Source organism: Gobio gobio (assembly GCF_949357685.1).
Source record: "Gobio gobio genome assembly, chromosome: 13".
NCBI classification, from domain to species: Eukaryota; Metazoa; Chordata; class Actinopteri; order Cypriniformes; family Gobionidae; genus Gobio; species Gobio gobio.
In genome coordinates this window covers 35,353,754-35,372,096 of record NC_137106.1, presented here as the reverse complement: position 1 = coordinate 35,372,096, position 18,343 = coordinate 35,353,754, and the positions used below count along the sequence as shown (strand labels likewise).

General features: G+C 37.5%; 1 protein-coding gene across 5 annotated transcripts in view; it reads left to right on the top strand.

Moving 5' to 3' along the window:
- The window catches only part of ralgapa1 (Ral GTPase activating protein catalytic subunit alpha 1), a 100,296-nt gene that overhangs the window by 31,916 nt on the left and 50,037 nt on the right, over positions 1–18,343 (top strand). For 4 of the 5 annotated variants that reach the window (XM_079832434.1, XM_079832433.1, XM_079832436.1 and 1 more), the window contains exons 16-26: positions 125–289; positions 3,371–3,547; positions 8,057–8,181; positions 10,071–10,284; positions 10,381–10,557; positions 13,027–13,179; positions 13,296–13,489; positions 13,613–13,711; positions 14,785–14,940; positions 15,023–15,151; positions 15,305–15,430. In XM_079832434.1, the coding sequence (XP_079688560.1) occupies positions 125–289; positions 3,371–3,547; positions 8,057–8,181; positions 10,071–10,284; positions 10,381–10,557; positions 13,027–13,179; positions 13,296–13,489; positions 13,613–13,711; positions 14,785–14,940; positions 15,023–15,151; positions 15,305–15,430 (1,715 nt within the window). Of the gene's footprint in view, positions 1–124; positions 290–1,992; positions 2,134–3,370; positions 4,610–8,056; positions 8,182–10,070; positions 10,285–10,380; positions 10,558–13,026; positions 13,180–13,295; positions 13,490–13,612; positions 13,712–14,784; positions 14,941–15,022; positions 15,152–15,304; positions 15,431–18,343 lie in introns of all 5 variants that reach the window. The other variant, XM_079832437.1, reaches the window with a different exon arrangement.

Sequence of the window (18,343 nt, the reverse complement as noted above, 5' to 3'; positions counted from 1 at the left end):
CCTGTGTGTGTAACAAGCAGAGGCAGGCTGAAACACTTACATCACGCCTGATATCGCATTGTGCCTGGTCTATGATAAGGCCCCATATGTTTATAAATCATATATTTGTCCTCACTACTACTAGGTGGCGCCCACGAGGGCCAGAAAATCACTGTGGATCGGTCATTCTCCAAAGGCTGGAGTCGAGACCCACCAGGCCAAGCTATTGCCATGAGACAGCGCAGCGCTACCACGGCTGGCTCACCAGGCATCGAGAAGGCCAGAAGCATCGTCAGACAGAAGACTGTGGGTGAGTGTGTTTCAAACCCTTCCTGTCCTCTCTTTCTGTCAGTTTAAATCTATTTTAGGTCCTTTTAAATCGTACAACCTCTGCTTATGTGTTTATCTGCATTACCCTGTTACCATTGTTCAGAAAGACAAAGATGAGCAAAGATGAAGATATTTACAAGAAGAGAACAAGATTGCGTTAAATGATGTCCTTTCATAAGGTGCGGTCACACTTCAGGCAAAAAGGTCTGTTGTAAAAGATGTAGAGATGAATGAAACACAACTCGCACAGAAATCACTTTCAAACCAAGACGATTTCTGTTGGTCAATGTGGCGAATTGGCGTGACCGGCTTGAACTGTTGCAAAATCTGCGTGGGGAAATCTTTCACCCTCACAGGAAATTCCAGATCACATGGATTCCTGTTGAAATGACTAGATTTCAGCTGCAGAAATTCGGTGAACTGTGGTTAATTTTACCGCACCATTAGACTGCATCACAATTTGCATACTTAGTATGTATTTTTTTGTCAGTAGTACATTTTTTATACATATAAAAATAATAACCTAAAATAAACATAACACTGCGTTTTGATACCACATACTCGTTTATCGCATAGGCGGTAGAACTAGCTTCTAGTTTAAATTAATTAATGTAAAATTCATTATTAATACTGCTAACATGTTCATGCTTAACAATGTGAGGTCCGTATTTCTCGCTGCTTTTCTACAATGATTTTTTACATTGAATCTCAAATGTATGTTTTTTTTTTTACAAATGTTTTTGAAAGAAGTCTCATTCTCACCAAGGCCGCATTAATCAATAGTCATTTAATAAAATAACTGTTTTCTATCTGAATATATTTGAAGCTGCATTTTCAGCAACATTACTCCAGTCATCCTTCAAAAAACATTGCAATATGAGATGTGGTCAACAATGAACACTTATTATTATTATTATTATTATTATTATTATTATTATTATTATTAAAGTTAAAAACAGTTGTGCTGCTTAATGTTTTTGTGGAAATCGTGACACTTTTGCTTTCAGGATACTTTGATAAATAGAAAGAATTTTTAAAAATATAAATCTTTTGTAACATTAAAAAAATCTTTTGTTTTTATCACTTTAATTCATCCTTGCTGAATAAAAGCATTATTTTCCTTCGTTCAAAAAAGAAAAGTCTTACGGACCCCAAACTTTTGAACAATAGTGTATACCGTAAGTAGCATTGCTTCTGGGTGCTTTCACAAACTATTTTTGACTTTTTATGATCATGTAAATTCATATTACCTAATATTAATACCTCATATAGGACAATGAATAACACCTAATATAGCAGACTCCATAGTGTGCATAGTATAGTAAATGAACGCAGCCTTAGGTTAAAAAAACAGCCATGTGACTAAACCAGAACATGATGGAACATCTTTAACACACCATGTTTCTCTTTTAAAGTTTTTCCAGAGACATGATGTTCATGTGTTCACCAGTCAGTGCTGATTTAAGGGTCATTTCTTTACCTCTTCTTTGAAATGCTCACTGCTTTCTGCCATCACTTTCTCTTTTTCTCTCTCTCTTTCTCTCGCCATCATGTCTTTCTCTTCCCTAACATCTCCTGTGTTCCTCCATCACTCCTTATCTCTCTCTGCCCCATTTCCCTTCTCTCTCCGTGTTGTTGTCATTCTTCTCTTTTTCCCTCTGGGTGTGTGTGCGTGGTCTATAGCTCTGCGTAGTTGCTCTACGGGGGACAGTCTGCTGTCCTCAGCCTTTATCCGCAGTGCTAAAAGCGCACCTGTCCTGATCCACCCCGTACACCCTCTCCTGCCTGATTCTGTCCTCACTCCCCTAGCTGACGAGCTGTCAGGTAGAGCCCTCTACGCCCGTATCGGCACTCTTGCCTCTGACTGCGTCCTGACCTATTGATGTGCATGGATACGAATGTGTGTAGTTAGCAGCACCATCCAGCCACTTTTGAATGTTTTTCATGTTTAATGTGGAAGATTCCCTTCATCATTGCTTTAAAGTCTCATGCACTTGTGCAGTTGCTTTCTGATAGGATGAATCTCAAGACAAGTATTAAGAAAGGATTTGATCACATTTATCCCCAAATTAACAAGAATAAAAAGTTGAATATATTTTGCTTAAAGATAATAAAAAAGAAACCTATTTTTTTCAACCTGGACATTTAGGGAATTCCAAAAGTGTATGTTTTTCAAGCTTAACATTTTATTATTTAAATTAATCAAATATCATTGAAGCATTTCTATACCATTTATTTTCTCAAACTGTTTTTGGATAGTGTTTTTTGGGCTATAAATGCTCATTGTTAAAATTATAGGTAACACTTTACAATAAGATTAAGTTTGCTAACATTAGTTAATTCAGTACGTATCTTGAACTAACAATGAACAGTCATTTTACAGCATTTATTAATCTAGCTAAATGTTAAGTAATAAATATAACATGGTTAATTGTTCATTTGTTCATTCATAGTACATTAGACTGATATCATGTAGATGATTATAGATAACTTGATAAATTTGACTATTTAAAAAAAATCTTTCATTTGATTTTGGTTTGAAATATGACCCAGACATATTTCTTTGTAAGCTAACAGTCCAACAGTCCTGCATGTGTGTTTATCTTAAACAAATGTCCTTGTCTTTGTGAATGTACAGTATTATCTTTTATATAATCCCTCTTCACACCCAGAACTTTTGAGAAAAATACCCTCTACAGGACCTTTGTCTGCATTTCTTCATCATCCTGTTTATCTGAATTATTTAGGAGAATGTAATGCAAATGTAATCATTCATTTATGTGTTTTAAAGAGTGATTAGCTGTCTTTTTGCTTGTGATCTGCTATTCTTCATCTGGATTTCATTGTGTTTTACATATGCATGTATTTTTTTTGCATGTAAAATGTGGCCACAGTGGATCAGTTAAAATTATAATACTTTCTAGGTCATTTTATCACCTTTAGGTATCTGAATTGTTAAGACTGTTGATTAACTTGTGTCATTAAGATAATAGTACTGACCATTATAATGTATAAACACATTTGCATCCCTGCTGATTGTTGCATATCTGTTGGTGTTCAGACCTGGAGGAACCTCCCATGGCCCAGCGCGGGCCACGGATCCGGCACTGCTCTCAGAGCGAGGAGACCCCGTCGTCCGAGGTGTTTTCCGTCTCCGGTGAGCTGGAGCAGCCCCCTCTCCCCCGCAGCAGCAGTGCCTCTGACATCATGGAGCCTTTCATCGCAGAACGGGTCAAAGGTGCACTTCCTGTCTCTGACAGTCCCTCTCACTCCCCCCACTTTACCACCACCACTTCTGAGTCCCCCCACAGTTCCCTGACCCCACACCTGCTTACTGACGCACAACAACCCCCCGACAGCCAGGCATCCCTGGAGGTGAGCGAAAGCATCTATGACCATCTCTGCCAGATGCCAGGGCAGCAGCCCCCCTTTATCCCTGATTGGTCCTGTCCGGCCGCGGCCTTGACCAATCAAACCGAGGTGGAAGGGGAGGAGGACGTCTTCAGCGCTTTTAGGGAGTTTTGTAGCAAGGAGCAAATGAAAGTGGAAGCAGGTGCAAATAACAAGCAGGTGCAGTTTGAGGGAAGTGGGGATTGGGCGCTAGAATGGGATAAAGAGATGGAGCAAAGCGAGAAGAGTTTTTATAAGTGCTTAGAGGAGTGCGACTGGGATTTGAGTGATAGTACGCAGCCAGCAGAGTGCAGCAAAGTCACACAGCTACACCGACAGAACGCCACAGACAGGGTTAGTGAGAGTGAGCTTAGTCCGCAGGCGTCCCAATTTGCACCGAGGCCCAAGCTGTCCCATCTTGACCCCAAAAAATGCCACAGCGGTGGGGTCCATGTCAGCTTCCGCCCATCCACAGAGTCTGTGCAGTTTCACAACCCTCTGGACCCCAAAGAGGCACACTGGAAGACCCGACTTCGACGTCTTGGCCACTTCAGCAGCCACTCGGTTGGGGCGAGCGGGGCAGCAGCAAAGGGCGTGGGGGAGGGGGTCACCTGTTGCGAAGCAGTTGACCGCGATAGAGGCTCCATCAGCGGGGCTAGACGTGGCCGACTCAGCCGTCCGACTCTCCGCCCGCGGGGATCCCGCTCTAGGTCTCAGGAGTCAGGTTGCAGCCCCTCACGGCAGCAGCAGGCGCTGTTGGGCGGTGTGTATAAGTCTATGGTCCACGCTCTCTCCAAACCCAAGGCCCAGGTGGCGTCGCCCCAGCGTCAAGGCAAAGCGCCCGCCACTGAGGCTCACCTGAAGGACCTGTACTCTCACGTAATGGGCTATTTTGGAAGAAAAACATCAGGTGAGGACTTGATCGGCTCGATGTCAACATGGAAGACATGAAAAATGTGACCAAAGCGCCTGTGCATTTTCCCTTTTTTCTATCTTTTCTTGTGACTGTTTGATTTTTGCTGAATGTGGATTGAATTGAAGCCTCTTTTTGTATTTTCTTTCAAAGTAGCTCAATTCCAAAAAAAAAAAAAAAAGACTCCCAAAAGACCAACGGCCCTCCCACCTGTGGGATGGCTTCCCCTCCTCCTCAAGCTTCTGGGACCTAATCTCTGCTGCCCCTCTTCCCTGGATGCTGCATGCGACCTCATGCCTACCTCCCCGCCCTCTGTCAATCTCTCACACACGTACACGTACACGCAGACACACATACACATGCTCACTGACACATTCATAGAAACACCATGATCTTTAATACAACCTAATGGTATGTGTTTTATTCCATATAATTGTAAATAATGTCATTTTAAAAGGAGTAGCGCACCAAAATTGATAATTCTGTCATCTTTTATATCCTCATGTTGTTTTCTGAGTGTTCTTTTCCGTAATGAACTGGGGCTTCAAAAATGACAAAAATTACCTTAAAAGTAGTCTTTTTTTATCCATACAATAGGGCTGCGCGATATTCACCGATTTTGATGATAATGTGCTGTTACTTTGGCTGGTTTAGGCCTGTCATGCTTTCATATTTCATACTTCATATTCTGTGCGGTTGTTAATTTGCAGAAGTTACAGAAATGATCTTTTCCAGCTGTGATTATTTGCCCCCTTTTTTGATTTTTTACTTTTATAAGGGTGGTTTTTTTTTCTGTATATTATCTTTTATATACATTTCTTACATGTGATCAATAAATTAAATTCTAATAATGCACTATATAGCTGTTTTCTATCAAATATGAATATTGCAATATTAAATAATTTAAAAAGTGAAATTACACTTTAAATATGAACTAAGGTGGCATGAATACATATATTTATACATATACATATATATATAATGCGTGTAAATGTATTCATGCCACCTCTTAGTTCATATTTAAAGTGTCATCTTTAATATACATATATAATATAATATAATATATTTAATATATATATATATATACTGTATGATGTGCAAGCTGAAATGATGCATGCACATAGAAGTTGTTCAATGAAGTATGGTTTTAATGATTCATTCATAAATGTTTCATTCATAACGAAAGTCACTTGCTTCATTTATGAAGGAATCAGCCTTTTTGAAAAAATTTATAAATGAATGACTCAATGCCTCAGTCATTCAATTACTCGTTTTTAGTCTATATTTACAGTGTCGTTACTCATCCTATATGCCTGTGTGCGTTTTATATATAAACCGCACACACGCATATAGGATGAGTAACGACACTGTGTAAATATATATGTATATATATAAAACGCACACATGCATATAGGATGAGTAATGACACTGTAAATATAGACTAAAACGAGTAATTGAATGACAGGCATTGAGTCATTCATTTAAACAATTTTTCAAAACAGCTAATTCCTTCATAAATGAAGCAAGTGACTGTCGTTATGAATGAATCATTAAAACCATACTTCATTGAATAACTTCTATATGCGTACTCAATCATTTCAGCTTGCACAACAACAATTATGATGATATATATTGCACACCCATACTTATGATACTTTTTTTTTTTGTCATTTTTGAAGCTCAAGTTCAACAGTTTCCCATTATGGAAAAAAGCACTCTATGCAATACATCATGTATTGAGTTATATAGGGTTTGGAACATAAAGGTGCGTATATGATGACAGAATTTTCATTTAAGATTGATCAAACCCTTTAACGGTACACAGTTGTAGTTGCCATAGTGGCAGTGTTTTGTATGGCCAGTAGAGGGCAGCACTATCCCTCTGAAAGTGGGCTGTTTTCCTAACTAAAGGCTATAGTTTGTGTTACTGTTTTAAAAGCTTGCCGGCTTGTCTGTAGTGTAGTAGCAGGCGTCACCTCTTAGAACGCCTCCTACAAGCTATTAGTTAATCAGGGCCTTCATGACTTAAACACAGCTTGTAGTCTAAACTAACAAGACTTCTATGATTATCAAATGCCCAATGTCACTGCCCCACCATGCATCGTACCAAGAGAGCTGTCGTGTTCGTATGATATGTTTTTAACCAGTGGCTCCCTAACCCTTTGCTTTGGGACGCTGTGGGTGGCTCCTCTAACATACTCACTGCTGTCTCACTTTAACCTCAGTCAATATAAAGGCTCACTAACTCCTAGGTTCGGACTTCAAGGGTTTGCTCTGTCTCTCTCTCTGTCTGTCTCTGTTTGGGGACTGCATGGACTGTGAGTAACTGCATTGCTTCACTGGATGGAATCAGTTTTGTGGTTGGCTTCCATTAAAGATTTTGTTTTCTATTTTTGTGTTCTGGTTTAGCATCTTATGAGTTTAATGTCAAAGGTTTTTGTTTGTGTTTAAAGGGCAATAGTGTCGAGTTTCATTCGCTCAGTTTATCACCACAAACAATTTTGTGGTCTTGTTGATGCTAAATGCAGGTTCAAGCATCCTGTTACTGTGTTTGTGAAACAAGATTCCATTTGTAGCGGGATATGAAAAACATTCACTTCCATTCAAAAGCTTGGGTTCAGTAAGATTTTTTAAATCATTTTTTCAAATCATACTTTTATTTGGCAAGGACATATTGATTAAAAGTGACAGTAAAGCCATTGATTATGTTACAAAAGATTTCTATTTCATGTAAATGCTGTTCTTTTGAACTTCCTGTTCATCAACGAATCCTGAAAAAATATGGTTGCCACTAAAATTATTTTTAACATTGATAATAATAAGAAATGTTTCTTGAGTACTAAATCAGCACATTAGAATGATTTCTGAAGGATCATGTGACACTGAAGATGGAGTAAGGATGCTGAAAATTCAGCTTTTTCATCAGGAATAAACAACTTTTTGAAATGCATTATTAAATACTGTTATTTCTAAATGTTAATAATTCACTATATTATGGTTTTACTGTATTTTTGATCAAACAAATGTGTCAGCATTGGTAAGAGACTTTTACATTGCAAAATAAATCTTACCAACCTCAAACCTTTGACCAGTAGTGTACGTACACACATGCTTTCCTCCCAAAGTGATTTAGAAGATATATTTTATTTGGTTGACTTTTTCAAAAAAGTAAATTAAGTCAAAGAGGCTAATGTCAAGCATGAGCAAAAAACTTAACGGCACTGTTGTCCTTTAAGAAAATTGTGTCCCCAAACTCGTATAAACTAATTCATAATTATAGAGATGTATTGTATCTGTAGATCTTATTATAAGAGGCAGACACCACTACAAAAGGGAAGTTAGTCAGTATAAGCCACTCTACTGGGTCATCTGTGTTTACACTCACACTTTTTTGTGAGGTCTCTGTAAAATTACTGATGTGTCGTTCTGTGCCTGTTGTCTTAGCCAATAAAGATGAGCTGACGCCGAAGATGAGGCCCATGTCCAACGATGCTGGCAGCAGCAACCCTAATGTCAGTGACCTCATGGACGAGTTCATCCAGGAGAGGCTGAGGGCCAGAGGCACTTCTGTATGTACATACACACATTCAGTATGCATAGTGTCTAAAAATACATCTAGTTATGGGGTAGTTGATGTACGTGCTTCAAGCTTGGTCTGCTCAGATGGTAGGAAAATTACAAAATTTGCATATGTCAGAGGGTATGAGTAATTATTTTGTTTGCATTGTTTTCTATGTAATTAATTACACTAAATGATGCCATTATTTTGGCAGCATATTTATATATAAATATTATCAGGGCTGTTTGATACAGCATGGTTTACCAAAAGTGTCTCATTTCTGGATTAACTGTATTATCAATTTTTTTTTACTCTGATCTTGAAAATGTAGTTTGACACACAGGTTCTGCTAATTATATAAACAAGAATTTGAATATATGTATTAAATACTGCTGTCAAATTATTAATCACGATTAATCGCATCCAAAATAAAAGTTTGTGTTTACATAATATATGTGTGTGTATAATTATGATGTATATTTGAATACACACATATACATATGTATTTAAGAAATACTTTATATATGGGTCAATGACATGAAATGTATTTTTTTTGTGTCCGAATTCATTATTTTCCTAAAAGGAATTTTGATAAATACATGTCATATCAAATTGATCTACAATATTTCCTTTATAAGAAACCCTTTTAATTTTTTGGAAATTCAATTGACTTTTTGAGTTGTGGTGTTTGAAAGACCAAAAATGTCAGGTGGTGCGACTGTCCGAACATACAAGCAGAAAACAAAACTGCAATAAATAATTTTCTCAGGAAAATTCTTAATCAAATAGTTTGGCATGATTTTATGTTAAATTCCTTATTAATGAGGGAAAATAGTGTATCAGTCCTATTTCAAAACTATTCTATTGCTTAAAAAACTTTTGTCCGAAACATTTACTTCTCCAAATGTCAGGGAGAGCGACAATGCCATTTTATGCAATGTTACTTTAAGACAAACATGTGACCGCATATGCTATCTAACAGAAGACCCCAGAGGACCCCTTTGATGCAGTAACCATGTTAATCAGCCTCCCATAAATATTAGATAATTTGACATTTTTGAGTAAAGATGAGGTTGATTCAACTTATTATGCCAGGTGGTTTGACCCCTGGAAAACTCTGAAAATGTGTATTTGAAAATGTATATGAATTGGACTAAAAGGGCAATACATAAAGAAATTGAAAGGGATTTGACCATGGGATATGCATTTTAGACACCACAATGATTCATATCTACAAGTTTTCAGTAGTGCTAAGTACATTAAATGTATATTATTTTAAATGAATATATGGTCGCATCACCTGACATTTTCTGGGTGGTAAAATCAGAAATCTTGTTTAATAATGAATTAATGCTGTCTTAAAAGCTGTAAAAACCAATATGAATCAACATCATACATTTTTTGGACATAAAAATGCATTTAAAAATGATAATTTTTATCTTAACCTTATTTGTCATTGACCCATATACAGTGTATATATATATATACATGCATGTGTGTGTATTAATATTATATACATAATAATTATACACAGCACACACACATTTATTATGTAAACACAAACTTTTATTTTGGATGCGATTAATCATGATTAATCGTTTGACAGCACTAGTATTAAATAAATATAACTTAAAATAATTTATTCAAATACATGTCAGAGGGCATGCTTAATTATTTCGATTGCATTCATTTCTTTGTAATTGATCTCACTAAATGATTACATCAAATTGGCAGCCCTGATAATCATTATAAACAAATGAAAATATGCTGGTTATAATAGTGTTTGGCTCTACAAACATAGTGCAGTATTCAGCTGATTAAATATTGCAATAATTTCAACCACTGTGTAAATGGTCCAATTTTTGAATTTATGATATGATTTTCTTATGTTCTTTTTAGGTCATGACGAGGCGTGGCAGTAGCCCGGGAAGTCTGGAGATCCCCAAAGATCTACCAGAGCTCCTGAACCGCCAGAACGCCACACGCCCTGCAGACGACCCCGGTGTGCCCTCTGAGTGGACCTCCCCAGCCAGCGCCAGTGGAAGTGACCTCATAAGCTCCGACAGCCAATCAGATTCCTTCAATGCTTTCCAATATGACAGCAAGTTTGAAAGTAAGTGGATCAGAGTAGTTTAGCTCGAGTTGAAAGAGGCAAGCCAGTATTGACTGTCTTTTAAGAGAGGATATATATGTATTTGTTTGTGTGCAGATTTCAGCTTCCCCCCCGAGACGTGCGCTCTGGCCTCTGTGGATCAGGATAGTTTGGGTGGAGCTGGCCAGACCGCAGAGGAACAGGAGCTTTCCAGTCTCACAACACTCCACATTGACTCCGAGACCAGCAGCCTCAGTCAGCATGGCCTGTCTGCTGACACGGTCACCATTACTGGTACACTCTCTCACACTTGCGTACAAAAGGGTGTCGTAGAATGGTAACTGAAAGGTTGTGGGTTTGAACTCCTGGCATAACTGTAAGAAACTATCTAAATGTGTAACAAACGTCTTAATTACCATTTTATACGATACAGCCTTATTTGATTATGAAGGCTACAACTTAACCCTCATCCTTCCCTCTGGGCATTTTGACCCGAAACTCATTTTTAAAACAATTTTAGTGTTCATTAGACTGGTCCAAGACCCTACAACTTTTGTCGTACTTAAACCACGAATACACCTTTTTTTTTACTGGATTCAAGGAGTTTTGTTGTTGAAATTTAAGAGTAACAAATCCTTCCCTCGCAGGTCAATATGACCCTTTGATAGGAATGAATGGAATGCTTCAGTACACATAGAAAACCTAAAAAAAATGCTGAAAATTCAAGCTTAAAATGCTAAAACTTTACAAAAAAAAATTTTTTTTATAATGTCTACATGTGTATCTGAATGCATACTGAAGACAACTGAATTTAAGACCCAGCAGAACAGCTCATTTGCTCCATAGTGCTATAAGGCCATCTAGTGGCAATTTTTTTTCACAAGAGGTCGGCAAAGACTAGCCTGGCTCCACCCTCCTACGTAATTCCGCTCAATTTTTATTTTCCTTCAGTACTCCGTCTGGGATTGCAGTATATTCTCTGGTTTTCTCTGGTCAAATTTTATCCGGTCCAATCAGCGAACAGAGGGAGTGGCTAAGAACGATGACGTTGATGTTGTGCGCTAGTTTGAGATGACATGCGTCAAGAGTCTCACAACCAAACGTTTGCGATTGGTTATGGCAGATCCAGAGTGGCTGATGAAAATATTTTATATTATTTTTTTTCCCCACAAAAGGTTGGCAAAGACACCCAATGTAAGATATTTTGAGCTGAATTAAAAGGGTTATGCATGAAATTATGAGTAATTTTGAATTTAAGTTGAAAGAATGTGCTTAAATTCTTATTTATTTATTATTTATTGATCAAATCTGGTCATTTAAAGGGACTTTTTTTTTTTTAAATCTCCCCAAAAAAATAGGAAATAATATTATCAAAATGTAATGTAATAAGCTTTCTCGACCAAAAAAATGAAGTATAATTTTAGGGCTTCGGGTCGTTTTAACCCGCAAGGGAAGGTTTTTTTACAAAGTGTGAGGGAGGGATAAATATGAGCATTGTATATTACTGGTATTTTGGTTATGCAGTAAACTGTATCTGGTATTTAATCCATGTAAACTCTTGGCTGTTCCGTCACAGGAAGGAAAGAGTAAGAATATTATTAAACACATTCAGTATATAGATTTTGTTTCTTTAAATACATTATTATCGTATCAGCAACATCCAATAGCGATTGACGAATTTGTAAGTATTGATATATTATCACATAAACCAATTTCGATGATGTATATTCAAAAAAACATGTCCTTAGTATTTTCAACTTGAAGTTACTCCATTTTGCAGTTGAATTTTTTTGTTGCCCAGCCTGTTTAATTTAAGGATCTGAGATGCATTGGTTATTTGAGATTTATGAGTATGTTCTGTATGGACATGTAGTATTAATTTTACTAGTGCAGGACTTGTGCAGAAGGTTTATATATATATATATATATATATATATATATATATATATCTATATATATATATATATATATATATATATATATATATATATATATCTCCTGTAAAAATGGCACATTATTTTAACACTTGGTCTGAATCCAAATTTGAAAATGCTATTATTTGACTCCAAACCAATCACTTTTTAATTCAAGTTGTTGCTCTTTTGGTTTAAAATCACACTCTAAAAATGCTGCGTTGTTTTAAGCCAAATTTATGTCAAATATGGACAAACCCAACCATTGGGTAAAAAATGTAATTTAAAAATGTAACCCAACAGCTAGGTTTGTATATATTTGACCCAAATTTGATCTAAAACAACCCAGCATTTTTCAGAGTGCATAACATACACTGAACGACATGTCAGTTGTGGTTGCATTGCAAGTAACACAAAGAATGTTAACTGCTCAGTGAAGACGAGCAGTAATCAAAAATGCGTTATACTGTAATAGGCAAATAAATCAACATCAGTAGTGGTTCCCTCAGGCAACTAACCCAGATTGCTTTCATTTTGATTGCATACCATACTTTCACTTCACATGAACCGCATCTCTGAGCCTTATTTTCAAGCACACTTGGGTGTTCTTTGGTAAACCCAAAACTATCCAAACTAGCCTAATCAACAATCATTCCCCATAAGAATTCTGAAAGTTTCTTTGGAAAAAAGCATCTGCTACTTGATTCCTTGCTACAAAACCCAGTCAAAAACAAACTCTGATATCAGTCACACTCTTTCCATATGCTGTTTTACTGTTAGTGATGCATTACAACATATTGCCATGTCATGTTTTGAGATCTGAGAGCTGATGCGCTTAATATTTCTTCAGGTTCTGAGAGCGCATCTCCAATGCACTCTCTGGGAGGTTCCCGATCACAGACGCCGTCCCCCGCCACGCTGACCGCTGAACATGTTCAGCATAAAGACCTGCAGCTGGATGAGAAAATGCACCACTCTGTGCTACAGACCCCGGATGACCTCGGTAATGTACATAGAGACAAGATCTTCCCTTATTCAGACATACATTGTGCAATGTAGTACACTATCTGTTGCATCTTTGACTTCTTTGTAATGACCCTGCTGTATTGCACTGTAAAGAAACCAGTGAGTTTCCGACCGAGGACTGCAGTGTGATGGCTGGCGGCACTCTGACCGGCTGGCACGCTGACGTCGCCACAGTGATGTGGAGGAGAATGCTAGGCATTCTGGGAGACGTCAACTCCATCAAGGACCCTGAGATCCATGCACAGGTCTTTGACTACCTCTGCGAACTCTGGCAGAACCTGGCCAAGGTGAACACGCACACTCATGCGGAGTCCTTCAGAGTGCTCTGAAAGGATGATTTACAGTGCAGTTACTAATCAAATTCCAGTTGAAGAAACGTCCTTGTGTCTCTGTTTTTTCTGTCTCTGTAGATCAGAGACAATCTCGGGATCTCCCTTGACAACCAGTCGTCTCCACCCCCGCCAGATCTGATTCCACCTCTGCGGATTCTGACTCCCTGGCTTTTCAAAGTGAGTTCATCAATATTTTATCTTTTTAACCAAATCTACTTTGCTGTTTATCTGAATGGCGAAGATAACATTGACTATTACACATCTATCTATCTATCTATCTATCTATCTATCTATCTATCTATCTATCTATCTATCTATCTATCTATCTATCTATCTATCTATCTATCTATCTATCTATCTATCTATCTATCTATCTATCTATCTATCTATCTATCTATCTATCTATCTATCTATCTATCGTTCTATCTATCGTTCTATCTATCTATCTATCTATCTATCTATCTATCTATCTATCTATCTATCTATCTATCTATCTATCTATCTATCTATCTATCTATCTATCTATCTATCTATCGTTCTATCTATCGTTCTATCTATCTATCTATCGTTCTATCTATCGTTCTATCTATCGTTCTATCTATCGTTCTATCTATCGTTCTATCTATCGTTCTATCTATCTATCTATCTATCGTTCTATCTATCGTTCTATCTATCTATCGTTCTATCGATTGTTCTATCTATCTATCTATCGATTGTTCTATCAATCATTCGTTCTCTTTCTGTCGTTCTGTCTATCTATCATTTGTTCTATCTTTCTGTCTATTTATCTGTCTGCTGTTTGTGTGTTTGTTTGTTCTATCTATCGTTCTGTCAATTGTTTTTGTTTGTTTGTTCTATCTATGGCTCTGTCTTTTTGTCTATCATTCTGTCTATCATTCGTTCTATCGTTAGTTCTGGTTATCTGTCTGTTTATCATATATTTTGTTCTGTTTATTGTTCTGTCTATCTATCTGTTGTTCGTTTTTTTGCTTGTTCGATCTGTCTATCGTTCGTTCAATCTTTTTATCATTCTATCGATCTGTTGTTCCATCTATTCAACCTATTTTTCATTCTATTGTTCATTCTATTTTTGTCTATTTAATTACTTTGCAACTTTACTCATTTTTCAATAAAATATATATGTTTTTCTGTCTATCTGGTGCTTCATTGCTGTGTCACGACATTTCATAGAAGTAGTTCTCTGTGATCCAGGATCCGATCATAAAGGTTTTTTTGCTGTCCACCTGCAGGCCACTATGTTGGGCGAACGATATAAGCAGGGGAAACTCCACGCTTACAAGCTCATCTGTAGGATCATGAAAAGGAGACAGGATGTTTCACCCAACTCTGACTTCCTCACGCACTTCTACAACATCATGCACTGTGGCCTGCTTCACCAAGACCAGGTGTGTTTGCGTGTATCTGGTGACCATGTGGATTGACAACTTTGTACAAAACTTTTGTGTTAACCTTCTCTTTGTCTCACAGGACATTGTGAACACAATCATTAAGCACTGCTCTCCACGTTTCTTCTCTATTGGACTTCCGGGAGCCACTATGCTCATCCTGGACTTCATCGTGGCAGCGAGCCGTGTAACTGCCTGCTCATCCCTCAATGTGAGAAACCACCAGATTGCTTCCAGACATCACGGCCCCTACACACGACAACGTCCATGCAGATGTGTTCACAAATGTCACATCTATTGTCTTTAACTTTGTAGCTTTTGTTAATGGCTTTTGTCTTTTCTCTCTTCTCCATCTTTTTCCTAGGCTCCACGGGTAGAGGCTCAGATCTTGTTGGGCTCCCTGGTGTGCCTCCCAAACTTGTACAACGAACTTCCCGCACTGCACCCTACAACAGCCGACATCATCATGACGAAATTCACGGATGTCAAGGTATTTTTTGAATAAATATAATAAAATAAAAGAAAAATGCTTGGGTCAGGTCGCATGGATGCAGTTGAGTTCAGCTATTTATCTACTCTTTGTCCTTTCTATAATTTTATAATATTTAAAGAAATGATATACTTGGGATGCTAACAATTTATAGACAATCGATTCATTGTCGATAATAATTTATTCGATAAAACTTGTCGATGGTTGATTAAGCAAGGTGCAGAATTTTTGGGTGCGTGTGGCTCATGCACAAAAATTCAGTTCAATTCAGATTTATTTGTATATTTATATACATATTGTTTCAAAGCGGATTTACAGAAAATGCGTGCGTCTACAGTACAATTTAGAGTGATCTGTTATCAGAGGTGACTGTGTTCAAGTTATGGGCCAGAAATGTACATATACAAATCATAACAATGTATTAATTTAAGTCAGAAACAATGAGCTCATTGAAGTAAAGAATTCATGTTGTCAACAAATGATTAGGATATGTAGAAAGATTGAGCATTGGTGCATGTTGATTCAGAGTTTGCAAAAGCACGTGCAACAGACACACAAAGGAAAAAATACGAGTGCTATGTTTGGGATGTGATGTGGCAGGACTGGATCTTTGCACATATAATTCACAATGTACAAATTGTGCTTTTATTGTGATTCAAACTTTTAAAGTTAATTCAATTAGAAACAATACAAAGTCCTTGAATCTGGAAAGCAATAGAAATGTAGTAACTAACTCCAGTTTAATTATATTTCCCTACAAAGATTAGGCTGTGCGCTTTGGGGCAGAGCCCATCTCTTGTCTCATATCTTCATGTTTTCTCCCAATAATTCCAAAGCACCTGAGACCATTTGTAAATGGTCAGAAAAGCAAATTATCTTCCGCACGGGCAAGACATGATGTTGCGCTGCCGGGGAAAGGCTAAACTGAATACTGGCTTGTGTGAAATACTCCTACTATGGAGTGACATGCTAAATAAATATAAAAATAAAAAATATATATTAATAATTTGTTCTACTGTCTTATTAATTTGTAGCCACCGTCCACGTTTCATTAATTTGTTCCTTCGTCAAAAGGTCCCCCCATCCCCCTTGTCCATTATATTAACAGTGTTGTGTATTATGTAAAACTTATCATGTAAATTACATTTTAAATTTCTCTATATGATGGATAACGAAACTATAAATAACAGTGATTGGCCCATCAGAACTCACTGCGCACAGGCAAGCAAGCTTTCGTCATTTTTCAAGCTTTTTCAAAATGGCCAGGAGAACGGTTCAAGCACATCTTTTGATGTTATTTAAAAAGAAGACATTAGAAAAGACATTAGAAAGAATAATGAACATCGCTAAAAATGCGTTGATTCCGTACGGGATCATTGTCAAAGCTGTAGTGTATAATTGAAAGTGAGTGTAATCACTGAGATGATAATGCACACATGCGTATATGTTAGATAAATGTACATGTTTATTTATTTATTTAAAAAAAAAGCTGAGTTATGTTCAAACACTGTTTAAATCTGCAGAAACCATCCATTCAAGCCAAAGCTAACAATGACTGTGTCGCTAATTGTTTGATTACTTGTCACTCAAGCCACTGGCTGCTAATAGCGCAAAAGTAGCACTTTTGATGGAGTTTCTGGCTGTTTCTATTCATTTATTCAGAATAGAAAGAATGTGTGCTGTAGCCTACTTGTGACTGAGAGAGAGAGAGACCCTGTCACAAATGGCACACTTCATATGCACTTTCGGTCTTGTGGACTTGCGGACTTGCAACGGCTGCCGTGTGTGCATGTCCATTAAATCCACGAGACCGTAGGGTGTCCCATTTGTCATTTTAGGTCTCAAGGATGCTCGCAGTCGATATGCGCCCTCGATGCGCACTTCTGCCGAGCCCGCACTGGTGCGGGTTCCGCAGCGGACTTCTTCCCGACTGTCAAAGCGGCATTTCGTCATGAAAGTGCTGACTCATAGGAAGACTGTGAGGGTTTAGGGTGTCATTTGGGACAGGGCCAGAGAGAGAGAGTGCTTTACATTCAGAAATTATATTCTTTTCATCTTTACTCTTTACCATCCAATGTTAGAGCTTTGGAGCCCTGACAAGTGCACTTTATAAATCATAGTCATTTGGATCTCACTTATAGAGTTCTTTTTATTTAAAAAATATATGTTGATAATGATTAAACACTTCAGTGCACTTCACTTCAGTAGTATATAACTACTGAACTATGTGCAAATGATATAAATTATTTAATGAATAATGCCAATATTTTTATTCTACTCTTTAATCCAATAAATAAAATAAAACATTAGAAAAATGTATTGAAGTTAGCTACAAGAGCACAACAATGACCAGACCATCCCCCATGATTTTTTTGTAAATTGACCAATTTCAACCAATAATATAGTAATTTAATAATTCAGTTTTTATTATATAAAATGGCATAGGGGAAAGTATTTGAACAAAGTTACACAATTTAATACTGACTAGTTGTTTAGACAACACATCTACTAATCAGTCTAATCTACACATAATCTCTGACATTTCATGTAGCTACATTCGACCACCGACTTTCAATCAGGACTTCCCTTATGTGCTCGTATCTATAGTCTCCGTTTAACCTCTGATCCAATGCCTGCCCTAATGCGATTCCAAGTGGCTGAATGTATGCCACTCCAACGGTTGTTTAGAGTGCAGGGAAATCTGCTGTAATTGTTCCTGCTGGCACTAATGTGCTAATGTGCGATCAGCAATGCAGGCTGCATTGAGCCGAGCTCCACAAGGCTGTTGTTATTGTGTTGCCGTGTTGTTCCGGGCGACAGTAAGGAGCTAATACCATGCGGGGAGGCGTCCGCTACTCGCATGCAGAAATTCACACGATGGCATCTGATAACCAGGAGCAGGCCATGAATGAC